The 14,267-nt window shown below is 41.6% G+C and overlaps 1 protein-coding gene across 1 annotated transcript in view; it reads left to right on the top strand.

Annotated features, from left to right (window-relative positions):
• The window catches only part of tup (LIM1_Isl and LIM2_Isl domain-containing protein tup), a 155,690-nt gene that overhangs the window by 116,966 nt on the left and 24,457 nt on the right, over nucleotides 1-14,267 (top strand). Inside the window, exon 2 of the mRNA XM_067766972.1 lies at nucleotides 1,791-1,980. Within this exon, the coding sequence (XP_067623073.1) occupies nucleotides 1,791-1,980 (190 nt within the window). The remainder of the gene's footprint in view (nucleotides 1-1,790; nucleotides 1,981-14,267) is intronic.

Genomic DNA, 14,267 nt, shown 5'->3' with positions numbered 1-14,267 from the left:
CTTAAAAGACCTAAATTTCTAAAAAATCATAGTGAAAAAGGTGCTAAAAGGCGTATTGAAGTATGAGCGGATTAAAGAAGTTAGTGGACATTTCGAAGTTTAAATTTTTATGTATGTAGTACATATGATGTTTGGTAATGTGCGTGTAAATGTGTGTATTCACAAATATGTATATAGTATGAAGTCGCAAAGGACTTGTTTTGGCCTGAAGCATTTTGGCAGAAATTTGTGCATGTTAAATGCAGAAAAAACTTTCGCATGCTATGTCAAAACTTTTTTTCTGTGCGAATCTTTTTTATGTCTTTACGTCTTAAATGTTTTTAAATGCTGTTTTAGTCGCCCGAATTGCTAGCGACGTAGGATGTTGGTTTATTTTTTTTTTCGCTTTTTGTTTGAAACATCTCAGCTGAGCTGTTGTTTTCTTCTTCTCTCCGCCTGTTCATACTTTTTTGTTTTGTAAGCTTCTGCTTTTCAGCTTTCCCTTATTCGTTTAAGTCCTTTGATATTTTTGGCTCCTGTAAATGCTTCAACTTTGTTCCACACAGATACCTACATAAACAAATGTATATGTATGTTTCTAAAATTTTACTCAACTTTAAAGATTTCCGTCGGCAGCGTTTAGTAATGAGCTTTCCTTCATGCCAATGGCGGATACAGGGGGGGGGGGGGGGGTCGATCGCCCCATCGCGCCCCCCCCCCCCCCTCCCCCCAGAACTACCTGAATAAATATTGGGCGTGCTTAATTTGCCAGAAATTGAAATGCATTTTTTAGATTTCCGTAAAATTGAGATTGAATGAAATATTTCTTATCTTCTTTTGTCTGCTTGTCTAGCGAAAAAGGTAAATAATAAATAAGTGAGTTTTGCTTTTTCCGCTTATTGCCGCAGATATGCCATGGTTTGTGAATAAAATAGTTGAAATATGGTGACCTTGCAAAACATAAACAAATTCTTCATATTACCAACCAACTTCATTTTTCTTATAAAAGTTCCGGAACCCACCTAATATGTCGTTTCATTTATGCAATATCAGAGCCACTGATGACCTGATACGAAACTTTTATTCTCTCTCAATTCGTTTCCAGGAATGGGGCTCGAAATCAGCTGTCTGTTCATTCAATTGTAAACAAAAGTTCATTCGTTGTAAACAAAAGTTCATTCGTTTCCAAGAATGGGGTCTGAAGTCAAATTATTCATCTCTTTTTTTCCTTTTTTGATTGCTGCAATAGATATAGATTCAAAATAACTCCACTTAGTTAAAGCCACAAGTGAAGCTCTCTTATCAGAAAGAACTAGCTTCTACCTTTGAGCTGTATAAAATCATTTCTTGATTGTTTTTTGTTCGAATTCTTTCAATTAGTTGAGCTAATTTGAGTGCTTAAAGATAAATTCGATACGTTTATTTGTAATTATGTCAAAATGGTGTTCTGAAGTTAATCATTAATTTATATTACTGACTTCCATGGCAAAAATGGATTTTGAGCTTTCGGCCATGATCGCCCCCCCTCATCTGGAGACCTGTATCCGCCCCTGCTTCATGCCAAGTTCTAGTGTAGGCACAGTTAAATTAAAAAATATAATATAAACTCCTTGCTTAAATTAATTTATATGTTAAAAGGAATTCGTTTTGCTAGTTAAGAGTCTTATATAGCATCAGCCTTCGAGAACTGAAGCTTCGATCCGATTTTTACGATACGCTAAATCTTGGAAAATACTTTTTAAAAAATTTATTCCTTACACTGTCCTGATTTCAAAATTTAATATCTTTTTCTCTCAAATTTTTTTTTGCAGAAAAACAACGATTATCGCTTTGTGTCGGCTGTGGCGGTCAAATTCACGATCAATATATCCTGCGAGTTGCCCCCGATCTGGAATGGCATGCGGCGTGCCTGAAATGTCAAGAATGTCGACAATTTCTGGACGAAAGCTGTACGTGTTTCGTGCGTGATGGCAAAACGTATTGTAAACGTGATTACGTTAGGTAAGTGTAAGAGCGAACAATAAATTTATAAAAAAATTATAAACAAATATCGTACACCTAGATCTTGAGGCAGCTAAGTAAAAAAAAAACATGCATTTTTAAGTAATGAATACCACCAACTTTCTCTATTCGCAACTTTGTGCCTAGTTCGGAAGCATATAGGAAAAAACCCAAAAGCTCATTACACTCAGAAACTGCACCAAATATAGTTCTACGTGGGCATACTGAAAAGGTTCATAAAGAAGCATCCGAAATTACTCGAAATTCTAATTCCTTTCTGAAGCCATATTGGGATCATATTGCCATTGTTCGGAAAAATTCTTTAATGAATACGAAAAATAATCGGGCTGTTATTGTCATCGTTATCGCCTTGTTATCGTCATGTTAATAATTTGTTATTTATACGTTATAGAATTATTGGTTTATTATCGAAAAGTTATGCATGTGCTATTGAAAAAATATCGATTTGTTATCGAAACGTTATTGAATAAATATGGACTTGTAGTTGAAAAGCTATCAATTTGTTATCGATTATTTATCGATACTTTATCTAAAAGGTATCGATTTTCTATCGAAAATATAACGACAACTTTGCTATAACAAATTGATATGTCTTCGCTAATTTTTCGATAACAAATCCATATTTCTTAAAGTAAAAAATCGATAATTTTTATTAACAGAACGTGATATATGTATATTTTTTCGGTAATCGATTGTTCTCGGTCACAGACTAATATTGTTGTTGTAGGAGTGCTAACCCTGCAGTAAATTGGAGAGACAGTCACACCAAGCTACAGTTTCAAACTACAGCTTTAATGACTATCTTCGAAGTTCCAACTGATGCTAATCGGATGCGGAGCGTGACAGTTAGTAGCCCACTTATACCAACAGCGCTGAAGTTTGAGCTATGTACAGTTGCGGTCAAAGTCTTAGTAGTGCTTATGGCTCATTTCATTTAACTGGCCAATTTTTTTTTATAACAACATATTTTTGATTTCCACTGTAAAATACATTAGACTAGAAAGTCGGCTTTAAAATATGCAACTACTTGTTAGAATAAACCAGCTGGTTTTGTTAAATTTGTATGAAATTTTAGTTGCAACGGCTTTTTAGGCAGTCAAAATCAAAGTAGGGCGTGAAAAAGTATAAAAAAATTTATATTATCGCAACTATCTTTGTGAAAAATTATTAATGTTCTATAACTAATGGCCAAATTTTTATTACTCCTTATTCATTAATATCGAGAATGAAATTGATTGCTGACGGCAAAACTTATGTATGTGGAAGTGCAAAATATCATTGGTTGCTCATTATTAATGGTACGTAATGCCATTAAGTACCAACCAATTGGCAAAAAGCGTGGAAGGACGCTAGCACTATAGGTAAGAAAAGTTACGTTCGTCGTCAAAGTTGCTACTGGCATTAAAGATGTTTTAAAAGTGTCTTGAAGCGTTGAGCCTGATCGTCGGCGTCGCGTGGGCACAACCTGTGTGCACACAGTCCACTGTTGGTTTGACGCATGAACAAAATTATTAAATAAATTATAAAATTAAAAATTGCTTCAAATAAATGTTTTCATACATTAAAAAAGCAATACGGGCAATCCCCGATTAAATCATACAAAAGAGGCTTCGATTTGCCAAAGAACATTTGAATTGGCCTACGGTCAAATGGCGCAATATTTTATGGTCGAACGAGTCGAATATTGTCATGCATGACGGAAAGGGATCGCGCTAATATGTATGTAAGACGGCCATCTAATACCGAATACCATTCGAAGTATACAACAAAAACTGTAAAGCATGGAAGTATTTTCCTTGGCTAGGCATGGGACCCATTTATTGGGTTAGGGAAATTATGACTGGTGCTTTATTAAGCTGCCATATGGTAGAGATGAAATGCCAGTTGTTTGGACGTTCCAGCAAGGCAAAGACCCGAAATATACGAGCACAGTAGCAAAAATATGGTTTGCGGAAAGCCAGATCAACGTCATGAAGTGGCTGCCACACAAAACCAGTTTATGTCACCAGACAGTGTCAGTGCCACGTCGCTGTGCTGCAATTACAAGAATAATTTGGCTATAAGAGGCAAAAATTTTATTTTTTTAGAAATAATTACAGGTACTTGTTTAATTCATTATTTTTTAAGTATGTCCATTACTAGGTTAGGTTAGGTTAGAGTGGCTGCCTCCGCTGTCCGAGCGGAGACTCACGTAGGCCGTTGTGGCCCGGTGTGCTACCACGCAGGGGGCCCCTATTTCCTATTACCCTACTTTCGAAGAAGAGGAGAGTTTAGACCCCAGTGAGGCCAAACCAGCGCGTTTGCCTAATGAAACGCAAGATATCGTTTGGGTTTATAGATTCAAGCTCCGCAAGGCACCCAAAAGAGTGTCTGTGGAGGCATTGGTACCTGGTTTTTGACAGTGCGGGACAGTGGCACAGATAGTGCTCAACGCTTTCTATCTCCTCCTCGTCCCTACAGCTGCGGCAGAAGTCATTTGTCTGCAGGCCCATATAGGCACCGTGAGTGCCCATGAGACAGTGACCTGTAAGAAGGCCCACTAGTGGGCTTATAAAGATACGGTTTAATAATATCACCGATCGCGATCTCTTTTCATCCAGCTTAGGCCAGATTTGCTTGGATATACTACATGTAGGTTCCCTCGACCATCTGGCGTTTGCCTGATCCGTGAAAAGAGATCGCAGGTGGTATTTGCAAGTGTTTAGAGGAGGGCTGGCCCAATCAGCGAAGGTTGTTGTTTGCAAGTTGGTGCCTTCCCTAGCTAGCTCATCCGCAGCGCAGTTTCCTGAGATGTCACAGTGGCCAGGAACCCATATTATGCTTAGGTTGCAATTTTCAGCTAGTTTGTTGAGGGTTTCTCTGCACTTCAATGCCACTAGTGACGAGGTGTTACTGCATTGCAGGGATTTTATGGCAGCTTGGCTGTCAGAGAAAATTGAAATAGAATTGGTTACCTGTAGGTTAGCCAGATAGCGGGCTGCTTCCCAGATAGCTATGAGTTCAGCCTGAAAAACACTGCAGTGATCAGGTAGGCGAAAGCTCTCGCTTAGATTGAGCTTCTCCGAGAATATCCCGCTGCCGACTCTGTTGTTTAGTTTAGAGCCATCTGTAAAAACGGAGATTTCGTGTGATCCCGGCTCTACGCCGTTTGCCCACTCGTTCCTCTCTGGGATTCTTGTGGAAAATTTGTTGTCCCAGCAAGGGGCCGATGTTGTATGGTCCAATTTCAAGAAGGTTTCAGGGACTTGCTTCAGGATCCGGGTGTGACCAAACCTGCAATCCCTCCATGGTTCGATAGCGTTGAGCCTCGCAGCGTTGCAGGAGGCACAGTATCTGCCATATAGATCAGTTGGGAGAAGGAATAATATGGTTTCAAGAGCTTTGGTGGGAGTGGAGGGAAGGGCACCGCTGGTGAGCATTGCCGCCATCCTCTGCACTCTCGTTACTTTACTCCTGTTAGATTCGATATCGAGTGCCGTCCACCATACGGTGGCGGCGTAGAAGAGTATGGGTCTCACCACTGCCGTATAGATCCAATATAGACTATGCGTGGCTGGAGACCCCACCTTTTTCCGATTGCCGACTTACAAGCGTAGAGAGCCATTGTGGCTTTCCTGGATCGTTCCTCCACATTTCGCTTCCAGTCAAGCTTCCTGTCTAGAATAACTCCGAGATATTTAACCTCGGTAGAGAGTTTGATTTCCTTCCCGTTTAGGGATGAGAGGGTAAATTCCGGTATACTGCGTTTGCGGGTAAAAAGCACCATCTCAGTTTTTTCACTGCTGATGCTGAGTCCGCATTCCATAGACCATGTGTTTGTTAGATTAAGAGCATTTTGCCGGAGTTCGCCAAGCACCGGAAGGTGTTTGCCGGTAACTGTCAAGGCTATGTCGTCGGCATATGCAATGACTTGGCATCCGGTGGGCCGTAGTATAGATAACAGAGCGTTCACCGTCAGGTTCCATAGTAGAGGAGAAAGAACGCCCCCCTGGGGGGTTCCTCTGTTGGTATACCTTATTAACGATGAGCTGCCCAGCTCAGAGATAATGATTCTCTTGTTTAGAAGGAGCTCGACGAACTTCACAAGAGGCTCTTCCACCCCTAAAGAACGTAGAGATTTTGTGACCGCTGCTGGGAGAACGTTGTTGAAGGCTCCTTCTATGTCGAGAAAGATACCCAGCGTAAATTCTTTAAAGGCAAGACCCTTCTCTATCTTAGTAGTGATAGCATGTAAAGCTGTCTCTACGGATTTGCCCTTAGAGTAGTCGTGTTGGTTGTTGGAGATGAGTGCCTTATTTGCCGATCGTCTAATGTAGGCGTCCAGCAATCGTTCTAGAACTTTTAGGAGGAAGGAGGTCAGACTTATTGGTCTGAAATCCTTTGGACTGTTGCCCGATATCCTGCCTCCTTTGGGTATGAAGACTACCTTTGCCTTGGTCCATTCCGTGGGGATATAGACCAGGTTGAGGCAAGCCTTGTAGATTTTAGCTAGCAGCGGGCTTATAACATCGCTTGCAGCTTGCAATTCAGCGGGAAATATTCCATCCGTTCCCGGAGATTTGAAGGGTTTAAAGGACTTGATTGCCCAGATAACTCCTTTTTCACTTACAATGTGGTCCAGGGGTTGAAATGGCCCTGGGTTAGATTGCGTGTTTAAGATGTATGGTTGAGATCTGCAGCCCGGAAAGTGAGTGCTGATCAGGGTTTCGAGAATTTCCGTACTAGAAGTGGCCCATTCTCCGCTCGTTGTGCGAATGCAGCTTGGAGGTATGGGGTTTTTGGAGAGGACCTTTCGTAGGCGATTGGCCTCTGAGACTTCTTCGATGTCATTAGTGAAGTTCTTCCAGGAGTCCCTTTTGGCCTTCTGGATTAACTTCTTAAAATATTTTAAGGCGTCCCTATAATGGGACCAGATTCCCGTGCGCTTAGCCTCGTTAAAGAGTTTTCTGCTGTTTTTCCTCTGCTCGGAGATTTCTTGGTTCCACCAATAGGGTTTCTTCTTTCCCCTCACCTTAATCTCCGGGCAGGCTACTGTGAAGGCAGCGTTACAAGATTTGGTGATAAGATCTACTGCTTCTTCTATTTTTGACGATGAGTCTAGCTCACCGAGAGAAGCAAATGTTGTGTCTAAAGGAGGCGCTTCATCAATTGTTAGCGGTAGGCTCGGCCTACCGTGAGAAGCGTTCTTTAGGAGAGTAGAGGATAGGACTTTTTTATAAAGGTTCCAGTCCGTACGTCTCCTATTCCTTTAAGCCACCCTAGGCGGTGTACGCAAGAGCAGAGTGAAAATGATATACATATGATCAGAGTAGGAGTTTTCGTTGGAAACTCTCCAATTTTTGACAAGGTCAGTGAATGCCCCAGAAACTAGAGTAACATCTAGAACCTCCTTCCTATTTGAGGTGATGAAAGTTGGTTTGTCTCCAGAGTTGCATATACTTAGATTGTTACTTATAATAGAATCAAAAAGAGACTCACCCCTACTGTTAATGTCGGTAGAGCCCCAAGCAGTGTGATGTGCATTGGCATCGGCCCCAATTATTATCGGGAACCCTTTATTGTGGGCCTCCCGTACCGCTTTGCAGAGCCGGTCCTGCACAGAAGTTGGGCGATCGTGCGATAGATATGCGGACATCAGCCAGATTGTTTGCCCCTGTAGCTCGAGGCTAATACAGGTAAAGTCCTCGTCGCTAAAAAGAGATAGTAAAATAAATACTAGATTTTTCTTTACTAGAATACAAGATCTGATTCTATCTGTCACGGGCGGTGTCACCAGCCGGTAGTTTTTAGAAACGAGTCCACAGACCTTGCTGCCAACGACCCAAGGCTCCTGGACTAGAACGACGTCCTCATACGTAGTGCTGAGGCGTAATATTAGGGCAGCCGAGGCTGCCTTAGAATGGTGCAGGTTTATCTGTAGTACCTGCGCGCCCGTTACGTTTCGCTTGTGGCATCGACGTCCATCCTCTGCTGATCCGCATCGTCGGATGCCTCCTCTACGATAGTATCGTCAAATTCGGCATCCGACGGGTCGGATTCCAGCAAAAGCCGCTCGTCCATGCCCGTAAATAACTGGCCCGCAAACTCAGATACCGAGAGTGTATCGCTCTCGGCATCCGGAGTGCTGCGTGCCAGTTCGATATCGGCCCCATGTCCACTCAAGGTGTTGCATGGGACCGTGAGATTCAATGTGGCGATTGCGGGTTCACTCGAGGCGGTATCCCCGATCACCAGATCCTCCGGAGCGGTGGCAGTCCCTTCCGCAGTGCCATGGGCAGCAGATCCACTTGGGGTGTTTCTGTCTGACCCCTCGCCCTGCGGTACAGGCTCACCCTCGTCCGGTGTTTCCTCCTTCGCACCATCCCGTCGAATTTTCAATGTGATGGAGTAGAAGCCGTAGCTTAATACTCCACCACATTCGTCAAGCCAAGGGAGAGAAGCCTCGTTTATGATGAAACCAACATAACGCTGCTTCGCCCTTGTCTCGCCGACCCGGACTATCCTCCAATCGCTCGAAGGCAGCCCCGGATTCGACTCCGCGATGGTATCAAGGATCTCGCCAGGATCCGCTATGCCGTCTGGGACCCAGGCCCAGGCTCTCGGTCTGTTCGGAATTTCTTCCACACCGACCGCATCCAACCTGGCCCCAGGCCACAGCTGTCCCAGCGAAGCTATGGCGAGTTTGTAGAACTTGCACGAGCGCTCATCGGCGCAGGAAACAAGCTTGACCCTACCCTGGTACCAGCCGGCATCACGGATAGTGGGAGCCGGCCCCGGATGCTTGGTCATGATGTCCTTAAAGATCTTGAGAAGGCCGTTAAGGACATCCTTCCAGTTATCCGGGGTCATGTTCCCATCCGGGTGACCGCGGTTCAAAACCGCCAGCGTAAAGTTGGCCTTAGCCGCCTCGCTGAAGGTTTTGGTCAGGGCAGGGGGAGTAGAGGCCGAAGGCCGGTGCCTTTTGGGATCGCTCGAGGTCAGAAGTTTGTTTGGTGGCAGAAGAGGAAGGGGTGGGGTTGTTGTTGCTGCTCTTCTTGGCAGCAATAATCTTCCTGGCCCAGGCCAGAGAACTTTTTTGCTCTGCCGTCAACTTGTCGCTGGGAGAGTTGCCAAGTTTCTCAACGATTTTGACGGCATTGCGAATGTTCCGCTGGTTGCGGACCGAAGTCGGGATTCGCTTATTTGCCTTGGAACCCTCAAGGGGTTCAGCCGGCTTGCGAGGTAACTTTGCGGCGGTGGAAGCAGTACTTTTGTCCGTGGAGGATTTAGTGCTGTTACCAGCAACCTGCTGACAAGAGGTGCCCGGTACGGGCGTGGGACGGGCCTCCTGTGCTTGCTCAGTCGGACATTGCTTTCCCTCTTTGGGGCTAGCTTTGCCGGCTGCTGCGGAATTGGACTTGCCCTCAAGGGGTTTAGTTCTTCCGCTAGCTTGCACAGTTGGCCAAAGATTTTTTTGTTGCCGTGAAGGCCTGGTCGGCGCCGTCAGTGCGGTTCCCGACGAATTGTGGACTTTTTTAATGCCTAGTCCAAGGGCGGCATCTTTACCCGTGCAGGGATCCGAGGCCAGGTTTTTGTTATTCATTAATATATCTTGTTCTTTAGCTGCCTACTAAGGTGAGACCGTTCGGCAGCCTGAAGTTAAAGGGATAGGGGAAACAATGCGGTCGACTGCGGTAGAGCCCCATACCGCAGCAAGTCGCCGTTACTCCCGGAGGTGGACCGGTATCCGGGAGGCTCCGTAAGAATACAGTCGGATGTCCCTGACTGCAAACCATCCAATGGGCACGGAATCGCATTACACCCTGGATTAGGGGTGGACCACCTTTTCAACTGGGCGTGGTCCAGTTCCCACCTTGAGGCCACGTTTAAAAACCATTTCCATATGCCTAAGCTATTAAGGAGCTGGGGCACAAATGGAGATAATTCCTAAACTTAGCTAGCACTCCCCTGGAAGGGGAAACTGTTGTGCATATTACCAGCCGGCACCCTCTGTGAGGGTTCAGCCCAAGGATTTGCGCCAGCCATGTCCATTACTAAGATTTTGGCCCCAGCTTTTTATGTATTCAAATTAATAATTCAAAGAATGTTATTTCAGAACCATTTAAGAAGGCACCAGTTAAGAATACGTCCAAAAAAGGTCTGCAGTGAAGTTGCCCCCTCACGCCATTTTATAGGGCACCAACATGCTAAAAATGCTAGTTGTAAGCAGTACGAGGGGATAGTTAGTACTAGTACCATCTCCTATTGCGCTTGTTCGGAACTAGTGCGGTTCGCTGAGTGGGAGCTATAGTCTCCGATTTCTGATTTTGAGTTATATATGAGTTCAATATTAGTAGCAATCTTCAAAAAAAAAAACCTTTTTTAAAAAAATATTATTTGCAATTTTCCAGCAAATCTCAATTTTTAGTTTTCAAATTATTAACTAGGTTTGTGCTATTTTAATTGATAATTTCAGGCATACGATACTAGAAAAAATTTACTTGATGCTTGAAGTGTGAACTAAATATTTTTTTTGCATTTGCCGTCGGGGTCAACCATAAATAGCAAATAGGCTGGTCGATTACCAAAATAACCACTCGCTTGAAGCTCTAATTTATTGTGATAATGTTTTTTTTTTTTAATTCTACAATGGTATAAATAAAAAATACCGCTAATATGCAAATGAATTGTACAAATTAAAATCTCCAAGCGCATTTTTAAGCTACTCAATGGCCATTTAACAAACCTTTGCTAAATATATGACAATAATAACATTTAAATAACAATTTGGAGAGTATTTAACAACAGTAGCTAATAAACTGACATGCGTACAAACACACATTTAACAAATATTTGTTTAACAATTTTCTGTGATTATCAACTATCATAACACGCTTTTACCAATGTGGCAGCTGACCAGAAAAAGAAAAGTAGTAAAAGAGATTTCTTTTTGTGACTAAAATCAGACGCTGCTAATGTTGCCATGGAGTGTGAAAACGCCTCAATTCGTTTGAAAATAGATGCGCTATAATTCAACAATTTTAAGCAGATAAAAATAACCCAGATTCAGTGATATAGCTGGTTGGACCTGGAGGCCACCATGGTATTAGCATATGTTAGTGTTTAAGCCTGCATAGCAAAGGCCCCATGTAGTGACATTAAAAGATTTTAAGAAAAAATTTTCTAAACACGGTCGCTTCTCGATTGTGGCTTGCCTAGAACTCTCAGTGTATTTCTGTCATGAAACGCTACTCAACAAATTGATCAGCTTTAGCAGATGTCGTTCGAATGTAGCATTTTTACGACATCACTTAACTGGCTAGTGGATTTTGGGAACGTTAATCAACCGGAGAACTTCTCTCTCAAAGAATGCACTTTGTGCTCTTGTGGTGTTACCGTTACTTATACAACGCAACACTTGTTGGCGAGATTGATTCTCCGTTGAATTTCAAGGCTGATTTTGTTGTCGCTCTCAATGCTGTTTCCCAAATAGACCAAGTCCTTCAAGGTTTCGGTACGGATAGTTTCTTTCCAATCAACGAAGCCATATTAATTTTGCAGGGAGATCTTATTTATTTTAACTTATTATTTCTTATTATTATTTATCTTATCGTAGGTCTTCTACAGTTCTGAAGCTGCACTGATAAGGCCCAACCAGTTTGCTGACCTTCATTGGGATTCAGTCTTACGCACAATGCGTTAGATAGAAACTTATATGTGATATCAAACAGTCTGATTTCGCGATAACTAGCGCGGAAGGCAGGATCGTCTTTATGTTGGCTTGGGCGGGCACACTTAAGCTCCATATTTTGCAAAAGAGGATAAGTTTTATACCAGCTCTTCACCTCCTTGGCCCGTAGACAGTCCAACATGTAAAGCTCCCCGTACTCACGCCGTTCGGCTATGCATGTTTTTCGTATAACTTCTCCCTTTTTCTCGTTACGATAAAGCTCCCGTGATACTGCGGCCGCCTCAGCGTAGCCGTGTAAGCGGCTCCTTTTTTTTCGAGGCGGCGCGAGATTCCTCATACCTCACACCCTACGATGTGTACAGCGGTAGTATGTAGTGAGTGAGTTACATTGTCCATCCGAACAGGTGTGAAGACCTCTTTCTTATCCCTTTTCCTAAACACTGTGGTATACGTTGCAAAGCCCTGTTGTTCTCCTGCCTTGTCTTGTCAATCGCGTTTGTTTTATGGCTATTATATCAGCCTTTGTATTCATGACGACAATATTCAGCCGGCATCTCTACCCTCTCTAAATCGTTTTTCATGGTCGTCAGAGGTCTCATCCAGGGCTTGTTCAGCTTTTCAATGGAACTTATAGCCAAAACATACACCCACTTTTATATGAAAGGTTTTTAAAGAGACCTTATGCGAGTTTTAGGAGCAATGCGAAAAACGTTTTTATACCAATACTAGCTTACTTCTAAATTGTACTTAGAGCAAAAAACAAACAAGTAAGAACGGGACTGTCTTCGGCTGTGCCGAAGACTTCATACCTTTCATGAATGGGGCTGAACAATAATCTTATCCTGTTCGTAATCTCCGAATAATCGGATGTATAAGATAAGAAATATATAGTGAACAGATCTGCATACCTTAACGATTTTTAAGATAAATATAAAATAAAAAACAGGTAGGTACTTTGTGGGAGGATGCAAAGTTTCTGGTTTTTTGTGGTCTGCGTGTAAAAACTATGACTACGAATCACGTATTTCAACAATATATGACGTAAACGTAACTATTTGATGAAATTTGATGAATTTTGAAGCTTCTAGCCGTAAAAAGGGGGCAAAAATTAGAGTTTATATGGGGTATATAATATATATACCACCGATCTCTATGATTTTTTCAGACAACAATATATGCTATACACGTAAGCATATAGTGAAATTTGAACATATCTAAACGATTTTTAAGATAAATATAAAATAAAAAATAGGTAGGTAATCTGTGTGAGGATGCAAAGCTTCACGTTTTTTGTGGTCTGCATGTAAAAACTATGACTACGAATCACGTATTTCAAAAATATATGACGTAAACGTAACTATTTGATGAAATTTGATGAATTTTGAAGCTTTTAGCCGTAAAAAAGGGGCAAAAATGACAGTTTGTATGAAGTGTATAATATATATACCACCGATCTCTATACTTTTTTCAGACAACAATATATGCTATATCCGTAAGCATTTTGTGAAATTTGAAGCTTCTAGCTGTTAAAACGGGTCAGAAATTGCGCAAAGTTTCTTATCTGAACAATCGGTTGTATGAGATATATACTATATATACCACCGATCTCTATGATTTTTTCAGACAACAATATATGCTATATATGTAAGAATTTGGTGAAATTTGAAGCTTCTAGCTGTTAAAACGGGGCAGAAATTGCGAAAAGTTTCTTATCTGAACAATCGGTTGTATGAGATATATACTATATATACAACCGATCTCTATGATTTTTTCAGACAACAATATATGCTATATATGTAAGCAATCGGTGAAATTTGAAACTTATAGCTGTTAAAATGGGGTAGAAATTGCGAAAAGTTTCTTATCTGAACAATCGGTTGTATGAGATATATACTATATATATAACCGATCTCTATGATTTTTTCAGACAACAATATATACTATATGCGTAAGCAATCGGTAAAATTTGAAGCTTATAGCAGTTAAAATGGGGTAGAAATTGCGAAAAGTTTCTTATCTGAACAATCGGTTGTATGAGATATATACTATATATACAACCGATCTCTATTATTTTTTCAGACAACAATATATGCTATATACGTAAGTATTCGGTGAAATTTGAAGCTTCTAGCTGTTAAAATGGGGCTAAAATTTGCCAAAAATATATATATATATACTATATATACCACCATATATATACTATATATACCACCGATCTTTATGATTTTTTCAGACAACAATATATGCTATATACCTAAGCATTCGTTGAAATTTGAAGCCTCTAGCTCTTAAAATGGGGCAGTAATTACGAAAAGTTCCTTATCTGAACAATCGGTTGTGGGGGATATATATTCTATATATACGACCGATCTCATCAATTTTTTCAGGCAACAGTATGTGCAATATACGAAAGTATATGGTGAAGTTTGAAGCTTCAATCTGTTAAATTGGGTAAGATATTACAAAAATCCTCTTTTTCTGAAAAATCGGTTGTATGGAGGATATATGCTATAGTGGTCCGATCCGGTCGGTTCCGACAAATGTCTAATCGGACACCCAAATACACCCGCTCACCAAATTTTATCAAGATATCTCA

This window comes from Eurosta solidaginis, chromosome 2 (genome assembly GCF_040869045.1).
Source record: "Eurosta solidaginis isolate ZX-2024a chromosome 2, ASM4086904v1, whole genome shotgun sequence".
Classification (NCBI taxonomy): domain Eukaryota; kingdom Metazoa; phylum Arthropoda; class Insecta; order Diptera; family Tephritidae; genus Eurosta; species Eurosta solidaginis.
The sequence above is the reverse complement of the archived record's forward strand: the minus strand, read 5'-3'. Positions and strand labels throughout refer to the sequence as shown.